The following is a 17562-nucleotide window of genomic DNA, read 5'->3' on the forward strand; positions in this document are numbered from 1 at the left end:
AGAAGTTGAAATTAAGAGAGCTGTATAGGGGATCAGGTCCCATATTTATAGACAGTGATGTGACACATAGGTGTGTGAGCGCTCCAAATTATCTTTTGTGTGAGTATTGTTTGAATTTGGTTAAATATATTTGTATATATTGCATTTCATACTTAGGGATGCATTAGCCTTAGAAAGTTATAGAAATTGTATTTAAAATAAATATCTTACTCTATGAGTCGAAAGCTCACTCATGTTCAACTATTTTTCCTCAGGTAACAAGAGAGTTCTTTAAGTTTAACCTGCTTTCTTCCTCACAGGTTTACCAAAAGCAGATTTATTACATTCTTATTTCCTTGTTTATATTCTAGAAACTCCGCATGTACCATTAGTGTATTAAACTTTCTAGGATTGTAATAACTTATTCTGTTGGATGTTATAAAGGTTATTATGTGATTGTGTTTGGATGAGGGAGCTGAGTTCTCATTGGATTATATGTATTGTTTGAGGATTGTGAGAGTGAGCTGAGCTCCCCAAATTGAGATATATTGTGATTACAGGTTGGGTGAGCTATTACTACCTGTTGGGTAGCCTAATTTATGACCGAACTCTGTCCGTTTATTTTCTTAAATTTGAACTATGGTGATGGGCTTTATGGTTGGGCTAGGAATAGTTAGGCTTATTATGAGTTTTGAGGGCCTTATACTGATTCAAGTTTTAGTGTCGGTCCGGCTTATAATTTGGATTGTGACACAAAATCCCCGTCAAAATTTTGACACAATCCCTGTCAAAATTTTATCTCTGAAGTTGCTTGATAGTTATAAATTCTACAAACATGAAGGTTGGAAATGAGAGAGATTTATGTTGAGATACTTGAGTATCCATCTTCATTAAGCACATACTAAATAAATTAAAATTATTAAAAAAAAATACTAGAATATTAAAAACATTGATGTTCTGACAGAGTATTAATCTTTTGTTACCTAACCAACTTACCAAATAGTTCGACATTAGCAGCAGTCACATACACGCTAAACTAGAAATTATGAAGTCCAAATAGGTTTAATTATCACCAGCTCCCATAAAGAAATGCAAGCTATACATATAAAAGAGTGTCTTATTTCAACAGTTAGATATAACTAATGACTGATAGATGTCTAAATTATTGAACTAAAGAGTTTGATAATTCTCTAAAATATTAGCTGATAAGGGATAGGGAGCTGATGAGATATCAAACTGCAATAGTTTATATCAGCTTTAAAATAAGAGTGATTTCAAAATTGCTACATATTTATTTGATTTTTTTTACAAAAATAACTCTTTTAATTTTAATCTCTTTGCAACTTCGCTCCATTAATCCGGAACACTGGGCTTTGAAATCATATTTTTTTATAGACAGGCCGTGAGCAATTTTGAATTTGCTTGAGCATTTTGCTTCTTTAATATAAAACTATATTAGCCTTTTTTTTTTGGTCGAATATTAGAAAATTTTTATACAGTCAGCTATTATTACTTTCTTTCAATTTCTCATCAGAAATGCCTTTTATGATCAAATTTTGCAATTTAATATTGATAAAAATAATAATATAATATAATATAATATAATAAATTAATAATTATATATTTATTTTAATAACAAAATAAATTATATGATATATATTCTCATTAGTAATTTTACGTTCAAAAGCAGCAGCTAAATATAGTTTCATTAATCGCTTAATATAAACCGGTTGTAAGCTCAAATCAAAGAGACCAAAAAGTCAATTGAAGTTGCAATCTCTAAGTACAGCAACAGTACGTAGTAAAAGGCATGCAATGCAGTTAAATGATGCTCTATCGAGCATCTAGCAATGAGAGGGAAATTTCATTGGCTGAAAACGATTCAATATTGCTGGAGGATGTTTGTGCCTCAAGTGGACCTTTGTCCTTAAAAAAACCAGGTTCTTTTGGCTGAGGGAATGCAATTTCACTACCTAACATCAGAACCACAGAAGCCATGGTTGGCCTGTCCTTAGGATGATGTTGCACACATAAGAGGCTAATATGGACGCATCGCTTCACTTCTGATAGATGACATGCCTCTCTTAAAAGTGGATCAATCAATTCCAAGAACTTGCCATCTTTCCACAATTTCCAAGCCTGGAAAACGACCAAATGCCAAAATTTCTTTTTTGTTAATTCAACAGATGTAGTGGAAAGATCTGGAAAAAAGGTTCAGCTCGCAACACTTACGTATCCAACAAGGTTAAGACTATAGTTTGGATGATAAAATCCATGACTTCTCTTTCCATTTATTATCTCTAGCATTAGAATTCCAAAGCTAAAAACATCAGATTTCACCGAGAATAAGCCATCAGTTGCATATTCTGGTGCCATATAACCACTGCAAAACAATCAAGAGTAAATAAAAGGATTATGTAATGCATCACCAACTAATTATGATAAAAGCTAGTTAATTAAGTCATATACTTACTAGGTTCCAACTACCCTGTTTGTATTCCCTTCATTTTGGTCAGCTCCAAAAGTTTTGGCCATGCCGAAATCTGAAATTTTTGGGTTCATATCCTTGTCAAGTAATACATTACTTGCTTTCAAATCTCTATGTATAATCCTTAGTCTTGAATCTTGATGAAGATAGAGAAGCCCCCTAGCTATTCCACACACAATTTTGAAACGCTTTGGCCAATCTAATACTTTACCCCTTGTTGGATCTGCATGTTCCATTTTCATATTAGGGCAAATGCACATCCTACTAGCTAGCCAGACTAATTTTATAATAAACAGAAACTGAACTAATGTCTATGCATCATCACTCAGATGATCAGGTTTTGAGGGATTCATACCAAAAATGAAAGAGTTTAGACTTTTATTTGGCATGTATTCATAAATCAACATTCTCTCTTCCCCTTCAATACAGCAACCAAGTAGCTTTACAAGATTTCGGTGTTGAAGTTTCGCAATCAATTTAACTTCATTTTTGAACTCCTTTAGTCCTTGCCAAGAATTTTTTGATAGCCTCTTCACAGCAATTTCTCTGCCATCCATTAATGTACCCTGGAAAAATTACAGGTAACAAGCTTCTGAAGAAAAACGTGAATTGCTAGGTTATATTGCTAGCTAGCAGATTCCAAGCTTACCTTATAAACAGGTCCAAAACCTCCTTCTCCTAGCTTATTGCTAAGAGAAAATTTGTCGGTTGCATGTGATATTATGACAAAGTCAAATAATGGAAGTTCCATGTCATTGTCTGAGCATTCACTTTGGTCAATTTCATCTTGCTTTTCTTTTTGATCTAAAAGAAAGAGATGTGACTTGCATTTTAATTGTTATAAATTAACCATGGGATAGAGATACTGGATGATATTAATTAGTAAATCATAAAAGGCAAAAGCAATTTATAATAAATAAATAAATAAAAATAAAACCTCTTTAATTATCAGTGATATATAACATCCTAAAATCTGAGTCAAAAGATCAAATGATTCGGTAAAAACAGTGAAAAGGCCAAGCAATTCAATCAACAAATGGTTGATCAAACAACATTGCCCAACATAAGCGCTCCACTCGAGGGCTCAGGTTTGGACATGTGGATCAATCCTTGATGGCCTAGAGGGTTTGATGAGCAATCATGACTCAATTGTTCAAATCATTCGGATAGTCTACTTGGCTTTCAATTGTAAGCCTGTCATCATTTAGATGACTAATTATTAAATATACCGAGAGTATTAAAAATAATATTTTTTCTCTCAAAGAAAAAAGTAGGTCCTTCCTATAATATAGAGAGAGAATCCCACATGATTGTGAGAGATAATGCGTTTATACCAAATGCACCTAATAATTTCTCCACTTACATAAGGCCCACACACCTGTCAACATACAACTCGATCGGGAATCCTGGGATCATCATCTAAAATGAGCTAGGTATCATGGGCGCGGGCGGATGTTGTGCAACCACCCACAACGTCCACCTGACTACGCCTGTAAGTATAAGATGATTGAAGCAACAACATAAAATTTGCTAAAACTACAATGTTAATATGATTTTTTAAAGCCAGTATTAAGTGAGCAAAGACAATTGTCCCCTTACCTATAAGTTCTAAACTATTTTGTTATGGAAAGCCCACTAATCAATTTGCACAGCCCCTGGACAAAACTAAAATGCTAAGCCTAAAATTATCCACGTATCATGATTTGTGTGTTATCAATAAGGCACACCTTTCGTCTTCATGGACGCAACCAAAATGGATAACTTTACCTATTGACTTTGTCACGCCCTTGCAGAAGTAGTAGCTGACCCCTAGAATCCCAGAAGCTACAGCAATGGCAGGGATGATTTTCACCACTATCTTCTTGTCAGGTTCATGTTTTACAGCCTCAAGCTCAGCTTTTTTTTTTAATTTATACAAACAGGCAAACCAAGTTAAATAAAGCAAATATGATACTGATCACTTGACAAAAATTCTTCAAGGAGTAATACGAAGAGTTAAGAGTAGAGTATTTACCTAATTTAGAAGCAGACAGTCTTATGTAGAGATCTTGTCCACCAGAGGGAATTTCTCTAATATCAATTAAATCGTCAAACCAAAGAGCACAACCACTGCCTTCTCCTGAAATATTAAAGCTTGTATATGCAGTGCAAGAACAGCTGTGTAAGCATTTGGCTCTGCAGTCTTGGATATTCATGCTTTTATTTACCCAAGAATGCGTAGTATCTGGCAATTTTAATCCTGTAAATTTGAGAAATCCATCTCCAGTACCCTGGCTGCAGTCCAATGATTTGTTACGCTTACAGCCATGAGACGTAACCCCTGAATTCCACTGCTCTGGTGATTTAGGGTCGAAACCTTTCAAACATTGACAAATGGGCGATGCATCAACGACGCCATCAACGACGCAAATTCCATAGGGACCACAATTGTCATATTGGTCGCAGTAATCCGTTGGTATATATGAATACAGAATCCATTTCATAGATGATTCATCCCATATCTGGCGCTCCCTTCTATTGCTGCTTGGGTTCATTACAACCCTTGAAATTACTGATTTCTTTTTAAGGTAGTATATGTAGTAAACCTCCTCCTCCGTGTTCACAAAGTAGAAATCAAAGATTTTGTTAAGCCTTAACATAAGACTACCACTGAAGGAGATGCCATTCCATGGGCCTGTTCGAGAGAAAATGTTGGAGCCATTCCATATGGTTGATTCAGGGTAATTATGTGGTATGATCTTCCAAACTAAGTCCCCAGGTGAAGGATCATCCCTGTTTTTCCAAGATGTGATTTGCCATTCAAATCTTGTCTTCAAGTTCACTCCGATCTTCATCCCTGGTAGCAATGTATCAGTTGGATGATCAAAACTCTGCCATAAGTAGATTCCAGAGTTTTCATCATCTTTTCCTTCTCTTAAGACCAGATTTCCCGAATCCTGTAGCTGTACTACTGGGCTTTGCAGGGCTGCAGCTTTCGATGAGTTTGACGACCAAACAACACTACCCATGTTCTTGCTACTAACTATGATGAGATTGCCCATGTTGTTTATCATCAATAAACCAGAGGTATCGTTGATTGGACTGCTACGGTTTGCAACCCAAACAACAGTTCTAATAGAGATATTTTTATACCAAATTCCCAAATAACGGTTCCTGGAACTACCAGGTGAGAAGAAACCAAGCTCAAAACTTCCATCTTGTGAAACCAAGGTACCGCCAGTGCTATCGGCAATAGATTGGGATGAAGTAAGTGTATCGGTTGCATCTGAGAATTGAGAAAAGAGGAGTAAATTAGCAATGACAAATATTAAAGAATGAGGGTTCATCATGAGTGCGGGAGAGTTGCAGATTCAATGCCGTAAAATATAAATGAAAAAAAGTTGCGGTCTTGCCCAATTTTTATAGATACGTATTTTTTTTTTATAATATATAAACAAATAATTATTGGAGGATATCTAAGAAGTATACGGGGATTAACTTCACGTTAACGCATTATGGAATTTTTATTTAGTGCAATCATTTCACATACAATTTTTCCGCGTTATGACTTATGAATTGAGATGTTGCTGTTAGCGCAGACTTAGGTCAATCAAGACTTAACATTAAACAATTATATTTTGGAATCCACTCATTTCTACCCGTTTATCATGTAAATTATTCTACAAGCACTGGAATTGGAATAAGAGTTTGCATTACTGCATTAGTACTTGTTTGTCTACGTTAATTACATAAATTAATTGAGCAGAAAGTTAAATCTTTAAAATCTACTTTAATTAATTTATGGAATGGCTGTAATTAATTCTAATTATTAAGTAAATTACTTAAATCAATTTTGAGAATTTGTTAATCAACAATATTGTTGTAAACTAATAGCCGTCTAATTGTTCGGCCTCCAATGGTATCACACATATTGATTATGAGGAAATCCTCTAAAAAAATTTGAAATTTTGAGTGCTAACCCAAAACATGAAAATGATGACAATTGTGTAAAAAGGGACGGTAAGATCTTTTTATCGGAGCAACTTTTAATAATTAATAATTTAATCATTTAAATTGATTAATTATAAATTGACTTTTTATAAGAAATTAGAATTGCATAACTAAATCTTACAACTCTTGAAACTTTAAATTAAAGTCCACACTTAATTTTTAGGACATAAAGTAGTCTTCATAAAATTTATGTTTTGATCCATAAGCCTTCAAAGTTATTTTATTTTATTTTATTTTCAATCAAGTCCAACTTGATAACTTATTTTACTTCCTCGTTTACGATCTATATGTGTGTGATTCATTAGGTTCGTATTATGTTGACAACAAATGTAATTACAATCGTACTTAAGAATTAAATAAAATTAATACATTAATTTTATTATCAATTTATAATTGATTTATTATATTTGTAGATGATTTTTGACATCTAATAATATATAATGACCACCACTCAAATATTAGAATATGTCAAAGTATTTTTTTTTTTTTTAAATATCAAAGTGGTTTGACTAACCTTTCAGTAATTAGTTTATCAGTGTAATTAATATCATTTCATCATAATATTTTGATTTATACAATAATGTATGAAATGTATTTGTTATATATAAATTATTTCTGTTCTTCTAGTGTAATTGAATAATTAAATAAAACAATAATTAAATAAAACTTTTAATCTTATTTTTCCTTGAGCAAAAATTTAACAATCTACACAAGTCAAGAACATTTGGAACATTATCCCTAATTATCTAGGGTAATGAATCTTATCTTGACACTCAAATATCTTTATACATTTCATACTATATTTAATAGTTGTCATATTTGTGATTCTTATATATAATAACATGTGAATAGTATCAAAACACAATAATTTCTATATAAGATAACCAAATGTCTCAAGTTAAAGGATAAATTATATGACTGTCACATGTGAGTCTTTCCATAGACACAAATAATTTTTATATGGAATTTTTGTGTGGGTCAATTCAATGAACTTGTCACCACAAACACCGACAAGTTAGCTCTAGGTATCTCTTATGCCTCAGTTTAGCGAGAACTACTGCTTCCTTTTATAAAGAAAAAAAAAATACAATGTGTAATGATCTTAACAGCTAGATCCATGTTCAATATAGATATAACATTGACTAGGAATATTTTAGAAAAATGTTATAAAGCAGTCAAAATCTCATAATTATAATCACATTATAATTTTCACTATCGTATATATAAGTCTCATGGACTTTGTTCGTTAATATTCGTTAAAATTAATGTGAACATTAAAAATAAAAGTAGCCCTTATTAATAACAAAATATATTTATATATAGTTAAATGATTATACTTACAACTAATATTGGCTAAGGTGCATATACACCAACTGTACTCCCTGTAATCAATTAATTGAATTCATAAATTTAATTTTTTTTTTCTGGCATGGAGAATTTTGATTTTTCAAATTAATATGATTTTTTAAAGCCAGTATTAATTAAAAATACAAAGCCCAACTAATCATTTTGCACAGCACCTTGACAAAACTAAAATGGTAAGCCTAAAATCATTCACGTATCGTGATTGCGTATTATCAATAAAACGGAAAATTTCTCAAAAAAATTAAAAAAAATTAGTACAATCTTTACGGCAACGATAATAGTGCATTTCATGGTACATGGAAAAATCCGTATAGCGTAAGCCACATGTTTCATTTTCATGGGGGCAACCAAAATGGATAATTTAACCTTTTGACTTTGTCCTGCTCTTGTGGAAGTAGCAGCTGGCCCCCAAGTTCCAATGGCAAGGCCAAACAGCCCTTCTTAACGTTCTACATCCTCAGCCTCAGCTTTTTGAATTTATGCAAAAGGGGCAAACCAAGTTAAATAAAGCAAATATGAACAAAAATTCTTCAAGGAGTAATATGAAGAAGACCTAATTCAGAAGCAGACATCCTGTCCATCAAAGGGAGCTTCTCTAAGGTCAATCAAATCGTCAAACTAAAGGGCACAACCTCTGCCTTCTCCTTAAATATTAAGGCCATTTAATTCAGTAAAAATTAATTAAAAAGTAAAAAAAAAATTGCCAGTATTTAAAAGTTTATTTTTTTTTTTTTATTTTCATTCCCATTAGTTAAGAAATTTGATTTTCATAATAAGGGAATTATATTTTTTTTTAACATGTGAATTAAAATACAACAATGAGAATAATAATCTAGTTAAAGGCTAAATGTTCAATTTTACTCATTTATTGATTGGGATATTTTAATTTTTATATTTTCATATTATTAATTAAAATAAAAATATAAAAATAATATTTTATATTTCAAATAATTAATTAAGATTAAAATTATAATTATAATTGTAAAAATTATAATAATTAAAATTATTATAATAACTAAATTAATAATAATTATAATAATTAAAATAATTAATTAAAATAAAAATAAAATAATTATAATAATAATTAAAATATAAAAATAATATTTTTATATTTTCATATAATCGATTAAAATAAAAATTTTGAATTTAATTAACTTTAATTATTTAAAGTAAAAGGACAAAATATATTATTTTTATTTTTACTTATAATTAAATAAAATAGAAAAAATATAATTATAATTATAATTAATTCAAATTAAATAAATATAAAAAATATTATTTTTATATTCTCTTATAATAATTAAAATTACAAAATAAAAGTATAAAAGTATAAAAAATAATTTTAAGTTAATTTTTATTAAGTACAAAATAAATTTAATTCAGATTTTATAATTTTTATATGCAAATCAAATACTTAAAAAAAAATCTAATTTTAATTTCACAATAAACTAAATATAAATAAAAACTTACCATTCTGCCTCCGATTTCAATAGTGACTCTATTTCTAAGTATGCGAACTAAAACGGGCCTAAAGCTTGTTCATGCAGTGCAAGAACAGTTCCATTTGGCTTTGGTCGCAGTTAGGGGAGAGCAGTTTTCGGTTTAAATTGAAAAATCGAATCGAATCGATTAAATTCAGTTTAATCGGTTTGATTTTAAAATTTAATCATTTCGGTTTGATTTATAATTTTAATAATCTCGATTAATCGGTTCGGTTCGGTTATTTTCATAAAAAAATTAAAAAACCGAACCTAACCGAAATTATTAATATATATAGGAAATTAAAAAATCAAACCGAATTGAATCGAACCGAATCGAATCGAACCGAAATCAAAGAAAATCGAACCGAACCTTAAGATTTTTGAGTTTTGATTTCTAATTTTCTTTATTTTTATGTTTTTATTATTTAGATTTAATGTTAAAAATATAAAATTTTATAAATTTTGATTTGATCGATTTTCTTAAGCAACTTGTATCCTAACAGAGAATGTAAAAAAAAAGGCTAGTCAAATGCAATTAAATATATATAATTTATTAAAATTCTATAATATATTTAGAAAAACATAAATTTTATATATATAAAATCAAATTTTTTTACGCAATTTCGATTTTATAAAATTGTTGTACAGTTCTTAATGAAAAATTAAATTAAAATAATAAATATAATTCAATTTGGTATGGTTGAATATTTATATAAATAATTTTTTAAAAAATTTAATAAAATTGAATATGATTTTTCACTTCCATTAAAAATCTTTAAAAATCATGCACAACCTTGAGTAACAGTTTTCCACTTCAGCTCTAGGAAAGTATAACACGCCACTTCAATGCTGCGTTGGTAAAGGGGTAACGAAAATTGGGCTGTGGGGCCACATATAGGGGCGAAAAATCAATGGTCACTAAGCTCAATTAATGAGTCTCGTTTACTTGCTTGTCGAATTTCACACCACAAGGCTTTTGATTTCTCATCTTTTAGGGAGAACAACTCTCTTCTTTTGGGTATTTGGGTTGCAGAGTTTTAGGCCCTCTATGCTGCCAGCCCGTTAGCATTTTCTGCCCCTCAGGGCAGAGGACAGTCCGGCTGCCCCTTCTGGGTTGTGGGTTCCATTCCTTCCAGCTGGGTAGGGTTTTGCATATTTTTTTGTCTGGTTGATTGAGTAGCGATTCAACATTTTGAGGGACCCTTGGGACTGATATGTTCCCTGCTATGTTTTTTTTCTCTATTGTGTTTCTGGGGGAAAGCTAGAAATTCACCATTGGAGAGCCGAAACTAAATATTAAAAGGAAATTAAATGAAATTTTGTTTAATATACATGGATTAAAATAAAAATATAAAATATTAAGCGATTAAAATTAAATAATATAAAAATTATGAATAAAATATTAGAGGGGAAATTGAAATTTTTTTTAAATACATTAAAATTTTTATTTTTAAAATTTTAGGGGGGCAAACAGTATTTTTTTGAAAAAAATACATTATAACTATGAGTAAAATTTTAATTTTCAAAACTGTTGGCATTTGTAGTTCCACCTGTGTTGTGCTTCTGTGTTTTGTAGCAAGTGCTATCCGGAAACCATCTTAATTGGCTTGATCTTCAAGTTGCATGGTAGAGGGTGAGTCATGGTTTCTTGGGTTTGGGTGTAAAATAACAGGGAGATCAAGCTTCATCAGGTGGTGTAGAGGATGAGAGAACCCGAGCGTTCAATTGTTGCCGACCTGTCCAATACTGTTGCCTCCCCCTCTGGTTATAAAAGAGAATGAAATGCCAAAAGGACTTTCTTTCTTGCTTCTCTATTCTACTCCTTTGTGCGATTCGTTGATCCACGGTGGTCTACTAACTCTGTTTGGTTTGGAGCCTACATTTTCATTTTTACCCTGTCTGGGATTTGATGTACTAGGGTACTCTTCTCTTAGGCTTTGTGCTATGCAAGGACCTAGATTTGTTCTTCAAATTGTATCCTCTCACTACCGCCAGTGAATGGTTGGCATATTGGCGTTTTTTTTTTCCAGCTATTCTTTGAATTGTGGTGACGGCACTGCATATGGGCACTCCACGAGTTAGCGGGTTTAGGTCCAATACCCACCTCTGTTAGGTTTCCTTGGTTCTTGGTTTGTTGGGCTGGCATGGGTGAATTAGGTTGAGATGGCCATGGGTTCTCTAACCTTAAGGCCTCATTGTAATTGCCGTTAGGTTGGACACCCTTATGTGATGAGCTTTAAGCTTGTTATTATCAATGAATTTCTATTATTTTTGAGGAAAATTTCACACTAAATATTTTTTCTTTTTTTATTTAAATTTGATTCATTATAAATCTATATTATAAATATATAAAATTTTTATATAAAATAAATAAATCTTATTGTATATTTTATATTTTAAATTTATAATGAATTATGTGTAAATAAAAATTTCTACTCTCTCACACCTCTTCAGGGGAAATTAAAAAAAAAAAAAAAAAACTAGATTTACTAAACATTTTCTGCTTTTGCAAGGCATTGGCTGGAGAATCTAAATCACTTGCGCAAAGCGAAAGCCTTGTCAAGAGGCTGCTATGAAATTGCTTGATTAGCATTGTTGGCATCAGTTTCTTCCCTTCAATTCAAGAGCCTGCGAAATAATGAGCAAAAAGTCTTGTAATTAGGCAGGGTCAAGCTTCTTTCTTCCACATCCATCAAGCAGCAAATCTTAGATCTGTATCCAATTGCGATGTTGAATGATTTTGTACATTTGTATTGTCAATAATAATGTCTTGCTATACAAATGCTGACAGAGCTTGGCCTTTGGGGAATGATGTTAAATTTCAGCGAACTGATAATGCGGTATCCAGGAACAATGCCTACTCTTACCAACAAAATAGCAGAAAGTTCCAGAGATCTAATAACCCATTGAAGCCATTGCATAAAGAATACAACACATACCCTTCTAAAATGTTAGCTACTGCAAGAACTGTTTGATAACTTGATGGTACATAATGTAATGTCTCGTATTTGCTCAATAATAAAGCTTAAAGACTTCACTTACCTTGGTACAAAATCCAACCCTTCCACCCAGCTAAATTACTACTCACAGCTTCCGTTAATTTGTTGCCTAAAGACCTTGTGACATTTGTATACATGCTGAACTTGAAATTGTTGAATAAAGTTTTTTCGCTTGATATAGAAATACATCGAACGGTCTATCCACAAACAACAACCAATACAGGAAAAATAGCTAACGGCATGTAGTTAAATGATCTTCTATCGAGCTTCCAACAATGAGATTGACATTTCATTGGTTGAGGATGATTCGATTTTGCTCGATGAAGATTCTTCTTCAAACCGACGTTTGTCCTTAAAAAAACCAGGTTCTTTGGGCTCAGGCAATGCAATCTCACTACCTAACATCAAAAGCACAAGTGCCATACTTGGCCTGTCCTCAGCATGATGTTGCGCACATAAGAGGCTAATGTGGTAGCATCGCATCACTTCCAATAGATGATAGGATTCTCCTAATACTGAATCAATCAATTCCAAGGACTTGCCTTCCTTCCACAATCTCCAAGCCTAAAGCATGAGAACCCTTTTATTGATACATAACAGATGTGGAAAGAAATAGCAAAGAATAACTCTGGATACTTACATTTCCAATAAGGTTATGACTATGGTCTGGATGATGATACCCTCTGCTTTTCTTACCACTTATTATCTCAAGCATTATGATACCAAAACTAAAAACGTCAGATTTGTCAGAGAAAATCCCGTCTGTAGCATATTCCGGTGCCATATATCCACTGCAGCATTGTTAAAAGAGAAATCAGATTAATTGCCAAGCGTAGCAAATTATGAAACCTTAGCATAGAAAACTTACTACGTTCCAACCACCCTATTTGTGTTTCCTTCAGTTTGTTCACCTCCAAAAGTTTTGGCCAAGCCAAAATCTGAAATTTTTGGGTTCAACTCATTATCAAGTAATATGTTACTTGCTTTGAGATCCCTATGTATAATCCTCAATCTTGAATCTTGATGCAGATAGAGAAGACCCCTAGCAATCCCACAGATAATGTTGAAACGCTTGGCCCAGTCTAGCAGTTTACTTCTTGTTTGATCTGATAGGTCATGTATTCATATGAGCCCAAATGCTACTAGAATGCCCAAAATGGAAAATTTGATTGCATTAAGAATATATGACATATTTGCTATGAAGTTACTGTAGGCCAATCACATTTATTAGGTTATGAGTGATACAAACCGAAAATGAAGGAGTCAAGGCTTTTATTGCACATGTACTCATAAACCAGCATTTTCTCTTCTCCTTGAATGCAACAACCAAGAAGCTTTACAAGATTTCGGTGTTGCAGCTTTGCAATAAATTTGACTTCATTTTTGAACTCATTTAACCCTTGTCCCGAAGCTCTTGATAACCTCTTCACAGCAATTTCTTGTCCATCTATTAGTGTGCTCTGCAAAATAAAATTTGTCAAAAAATTGCACTATCTAATCAAATAAGTGCTTAGACATTAACTAAAAATTAAGAATCTTTACCCTGTAGACAGGTCCAAAACCACCTTCTCCTATCTTGTTGCTGATTGAAAAGTTATTGGTGGAGTTAACTATTGTAGGTAACTCAAACAATGGTAGCTCGAAGTCTTCATTTTGGTAATCACTGTTCTCTTTGCTCAGAAAGAGAGAGAAAGGAAAGAGAAAAAAGGGAAAAGGAGAGTTGGGGGCCGGAGCAGGGGGAGGAATATTAATTATAAAATGTGAAATTGAACGATCCAAACTTGAATGAGAATATAAAACATAAAACATGAAACTGAATGAGCCAAAATCATCATATTCAAAATGCAAACATGAGTTGAGTCAGTGATTAACTGATTATGAAATTGAACTTTGCGGTTTTCTAATGGAAACAAAATTGTCACGTTCAAATGGATGCAAATGCAATACAGAGCTGCTGTTTATAGGCTCAATCAACCAATAACAGAGACCCATATTATTTCAGCAATCTTTTTTGAAATTCACATTGAAACTGTTCATTTCATGAGTTTCTTTAACAAGGCATTCCCTTCTGCAATGAACTTTATTTGAATGCATACAGACAATTGCCAAAGCTGTTTCTTTCTACGCACTCCCACCTTTCCAGAAATTTAGAGAAAACAAGATGATCATTTTTTTTAATGAAAGTAACCAGAAAGAAAATTTACCAGTGGACTTGTTCTTCCTTTTGTATATGGCTAAGCTGATCATAAGTATCCCGGAGACCATTGCAATGGACGCAAAAGTTATTATTGTTATCTTCACCTTACGTTTCGCTTTTCCCCCTTCATGGTCAATTGTTTTTACAATAAATGAAATATAATTAGAAAAAGGCTAAAAAGTACAACCAAACAAGCAACACTTTGGTGCACATCTAAGATGCTCACAGATTACCAAAAACAACAGCAAGCTCATACCTGTTTCTGAAGCATTCATTCGAATATATAGATCTTGCCCTCCATCATCTGTTAACTGTCTCATATCCATCAGGTCACCAAACCAAATGGCGCATCCACTGCCACGTTCTCTAATATCCAAATTTGAATATGCCATACAAGAACAATTTTGCAAGCATTTAGTCCTGCATTCCCTGAGATTCATTGTTTTGTTGACCCAAGAATACGTTGTATCTGGCAGCTTTAACCCAGAGAATTTAACAAATCCATCTCCTGTCTCACAATCTAATGGTTTATTGCGCATGCACCCTTGAGACCAATCCATTAAGTTCCACCTCTCTAATGATCTCGGCTTGAAGCCTTTTAAACATTGGCAAATAGGCAATTCACTAGCTATGCAATTTCCATAGGCACCACAAAGGCCATAGCTGTCACATCGATCCCTTGGCACAGTGTCATAGAGAATCCAGCTTTGATTGACATCATTCCAAGTGTACCGCTGACGATTATATGTAGTTTGATTCATAACTATCCTTGTAAATAGAGATTTATTTTTGAGGTTGTACATGTAATATACCTCCTCCTCAGTTGACACAAAATTGTACCCAAAAATAGGGTTAGGCTTTAGAGCGATGCCACCACTGAAACCAATACCATTCCATGGGCCGCTCCTGTAGTATTTCTGAGTGCCCTTCCACATAACTAGCTCAGGATTACTATGCAGTTGTACCTCCCACATAAAGTCTCCAATAGATGGATCATTTAAGCTCTTCCACGATGATAGATGCCTACTAAGCCCAGTCCTTGAGTCCCATCCCAGCTTCATTCCAGGCAGCAGTGTATCACATGGATAGTCAAAGCTTTGCCACAAGTAGATTCCTGAATCTCCATCATTTCTGTTTCTTAAAACAAAATTTCCTGAATCTAAAAGCTGCAAAATTGGCTCTTGTGCTTCTTTTGTCAAGTTAGATACTGACCAAACAACAGTCATGTTCTCACTAAGAAGCACAGGATTGCCTGTGCTGTTTATAGTCAACAAACCAGAAGAACCATTAATTGGATTATTCCTATTTGCCACCCAGACAACAGTTTTACCGGGGATATTTCTGTACCAAATTCCCAAGTAACGTTTCTCGGAATCGGAATCGGAATCGGAATCGTCGGGACTGAAGAAACCCAATTCGAATGATCCATCTCTGGAAACCAAGGACTTGCCATCGCTCAAAGATTGGGAGGGAGTAATGGTGTCAAGGGCAGTGGAGATTTTGAAGAGGAAAATGAGAAGATTGGTACTGAGAAATCCAAGTGAAGCGATAGCCATTGATGTCTACTGTTAGAAGTGCATGTTTCCAAGTTGTAAATTCTACCCGATTGAGCAAGTGAAAAAGAGCAGACTCGTACGAGCTGATAGATAGCAACATTATGAATAAGAAATTGCAGCTTGCGACAAGAGACTCCATATTTAATTCAATCATGATGGACATTAGTCGTGATTGTTGAAAATTCATTCGATTAGCGTTTGACCAACGTCACACTGAGCCAGCAACCGCAATCGATTCCGACGGCTAAGGACAGTTGTCCTTCAACGCAGAAGACTCTTGGTTTTCTCATAAACAGCACAGCAAACACCTGCTAGGCACGATAACCTGCCCATGAAGAACCGTATTTTTCACGCTATAAAGCCAGAAAAGAGTAACACAAACAAGACCTCCAATGCAGAATTTCAGAAAATTATCATATATGGCGTCTAGAAGCATAGACTTGTGAGATGTAAACCTGATCCCACAAGAAGACAAAAACATCGGAAGCATGATAGATACGATTGTGCGCTGGGGAGGAAGAGTCATAGAGATATTATCCATCTTACTTCTTTTTATGTTGTAAAATTTTTATTTTTATTTTCTTTTATTTTTTTTTATCCTTTGATAGTGTATGAGAAATAATTTAAAAAATAATATAAATAATTTATTAATAATTAAACTTTAAAATTTAAAATTGGATTACATAGATAAATAATTTATTATTAATACATAAGAATAAATTTATTTCTCATTTATTTTAAATATTAAGTATAAAACTTATTAAAATTTTTCTTTTTTTACCTTTTACATTAATAATTTAATTATTTTCTATCTTTGAAAGGTGTATAAATATATTTTTAATTGTTTATTATATTCTGTTTTTTAAATATATTGTATTTATATTCACAATGATAGGTTATTTTTCAAATGCTTTTTATTTTTGTGTATAATTATAGATTATATTTTAAAAAATAAATATTTTTATAAAATATATAAAATTTAAAAATCAAATAATCAGAATAAAAAAATATGTCATTAGCCCTATAACTTTTATAATTTATATAGTTAAATAAATATTATTTTAAAAATATGTAAAATATTATATAGGAAAATAATAAAAATTTATAATAGTTGAGAGATATAAAAGATTCAATTTAGAAGAAAAATGTTAAAGAAAAAAAAATAATATGAGAAGAAAAAATAACATCACAAATTAAAAAATTGTTTTAACTTTTAATTTTATTATTATTATATATTAAATATTAGCAGAATAGTTAAAATTTTATTTTTGAGCATATTTATTATTATATTTACTGTTATGGACAAATTCTTTCTAATAATGTATGAGCTCTTTTAAACGTAATTATTTACAGATTTTAGTTTTTCATGTTATATTGTTACATTCTTATAAAGGGATATTTAGATAAAAATAATTTTATTTTATTTTAATAAACATATATTTATTAAATTTTAATATAAATTTAAATTATAATTAACTAAAAATTTTACCATTAATAAATTATTTAT

General features: G+C 32.0%; 1 protein-coding gene across 1 annotated transcript; it reads right to left on the minus strand.

Annotated features, from left to right (window-relative positions):
• Positions 1 to 1667: 1667 nt before the first annotated feature.
• LOC110651801 (uncharacterized) lies at positions 1668 to 16580 on the minus strand. The gene is made up of 15 exons (XM_058146241.1): positions 14756 to 16580; positions 14507 to 14623; positions 13845 to 13972; positions 13552 to 13762; positions 13171 to 13408; positions 12943 to 13093; positions 12564 to 12866; positions 12346 to 12499; positions 4482 to 5816; positions 4235 to 4363; positions 3117 to 3271; positions 2823 to 3033; positions 2453 to 2690; positions 2212 to 2362; positions 1668 to 2118 (listed from the first exon to the last, which is right to left on the minus strand). The coding sequence occupies exons 1-15, from the start codon at positions 16053 to 16055 to the stop codon at positions 1813 to 1815; spliced, it is 5127 nt and encodes a 1708-aa protein (XP_058002224.1). The 5' UTR covers positions 16056 to 16580; the 3' UTR covers positions 1668 to 1812.
• Positions 16581 to 17562: the final 982 nt, after the last annotated feature.

Source organism: Hevea brasiliensis, chromosome 4 (genome assembly GCF_030052815.1).
Source record: "Hevea brasiliensis isolate MT/VB/25A 57/8 chromosome 4, ASM3005281v1, whole genome shotgun sequence".
Lineage (NCBI taxonomy): Eukaryota > Viridiplantae > Streptophyta > Magnoliopsida > Malpighiales > Euphorbiaceae > Hevea > Hevea brasiliensis.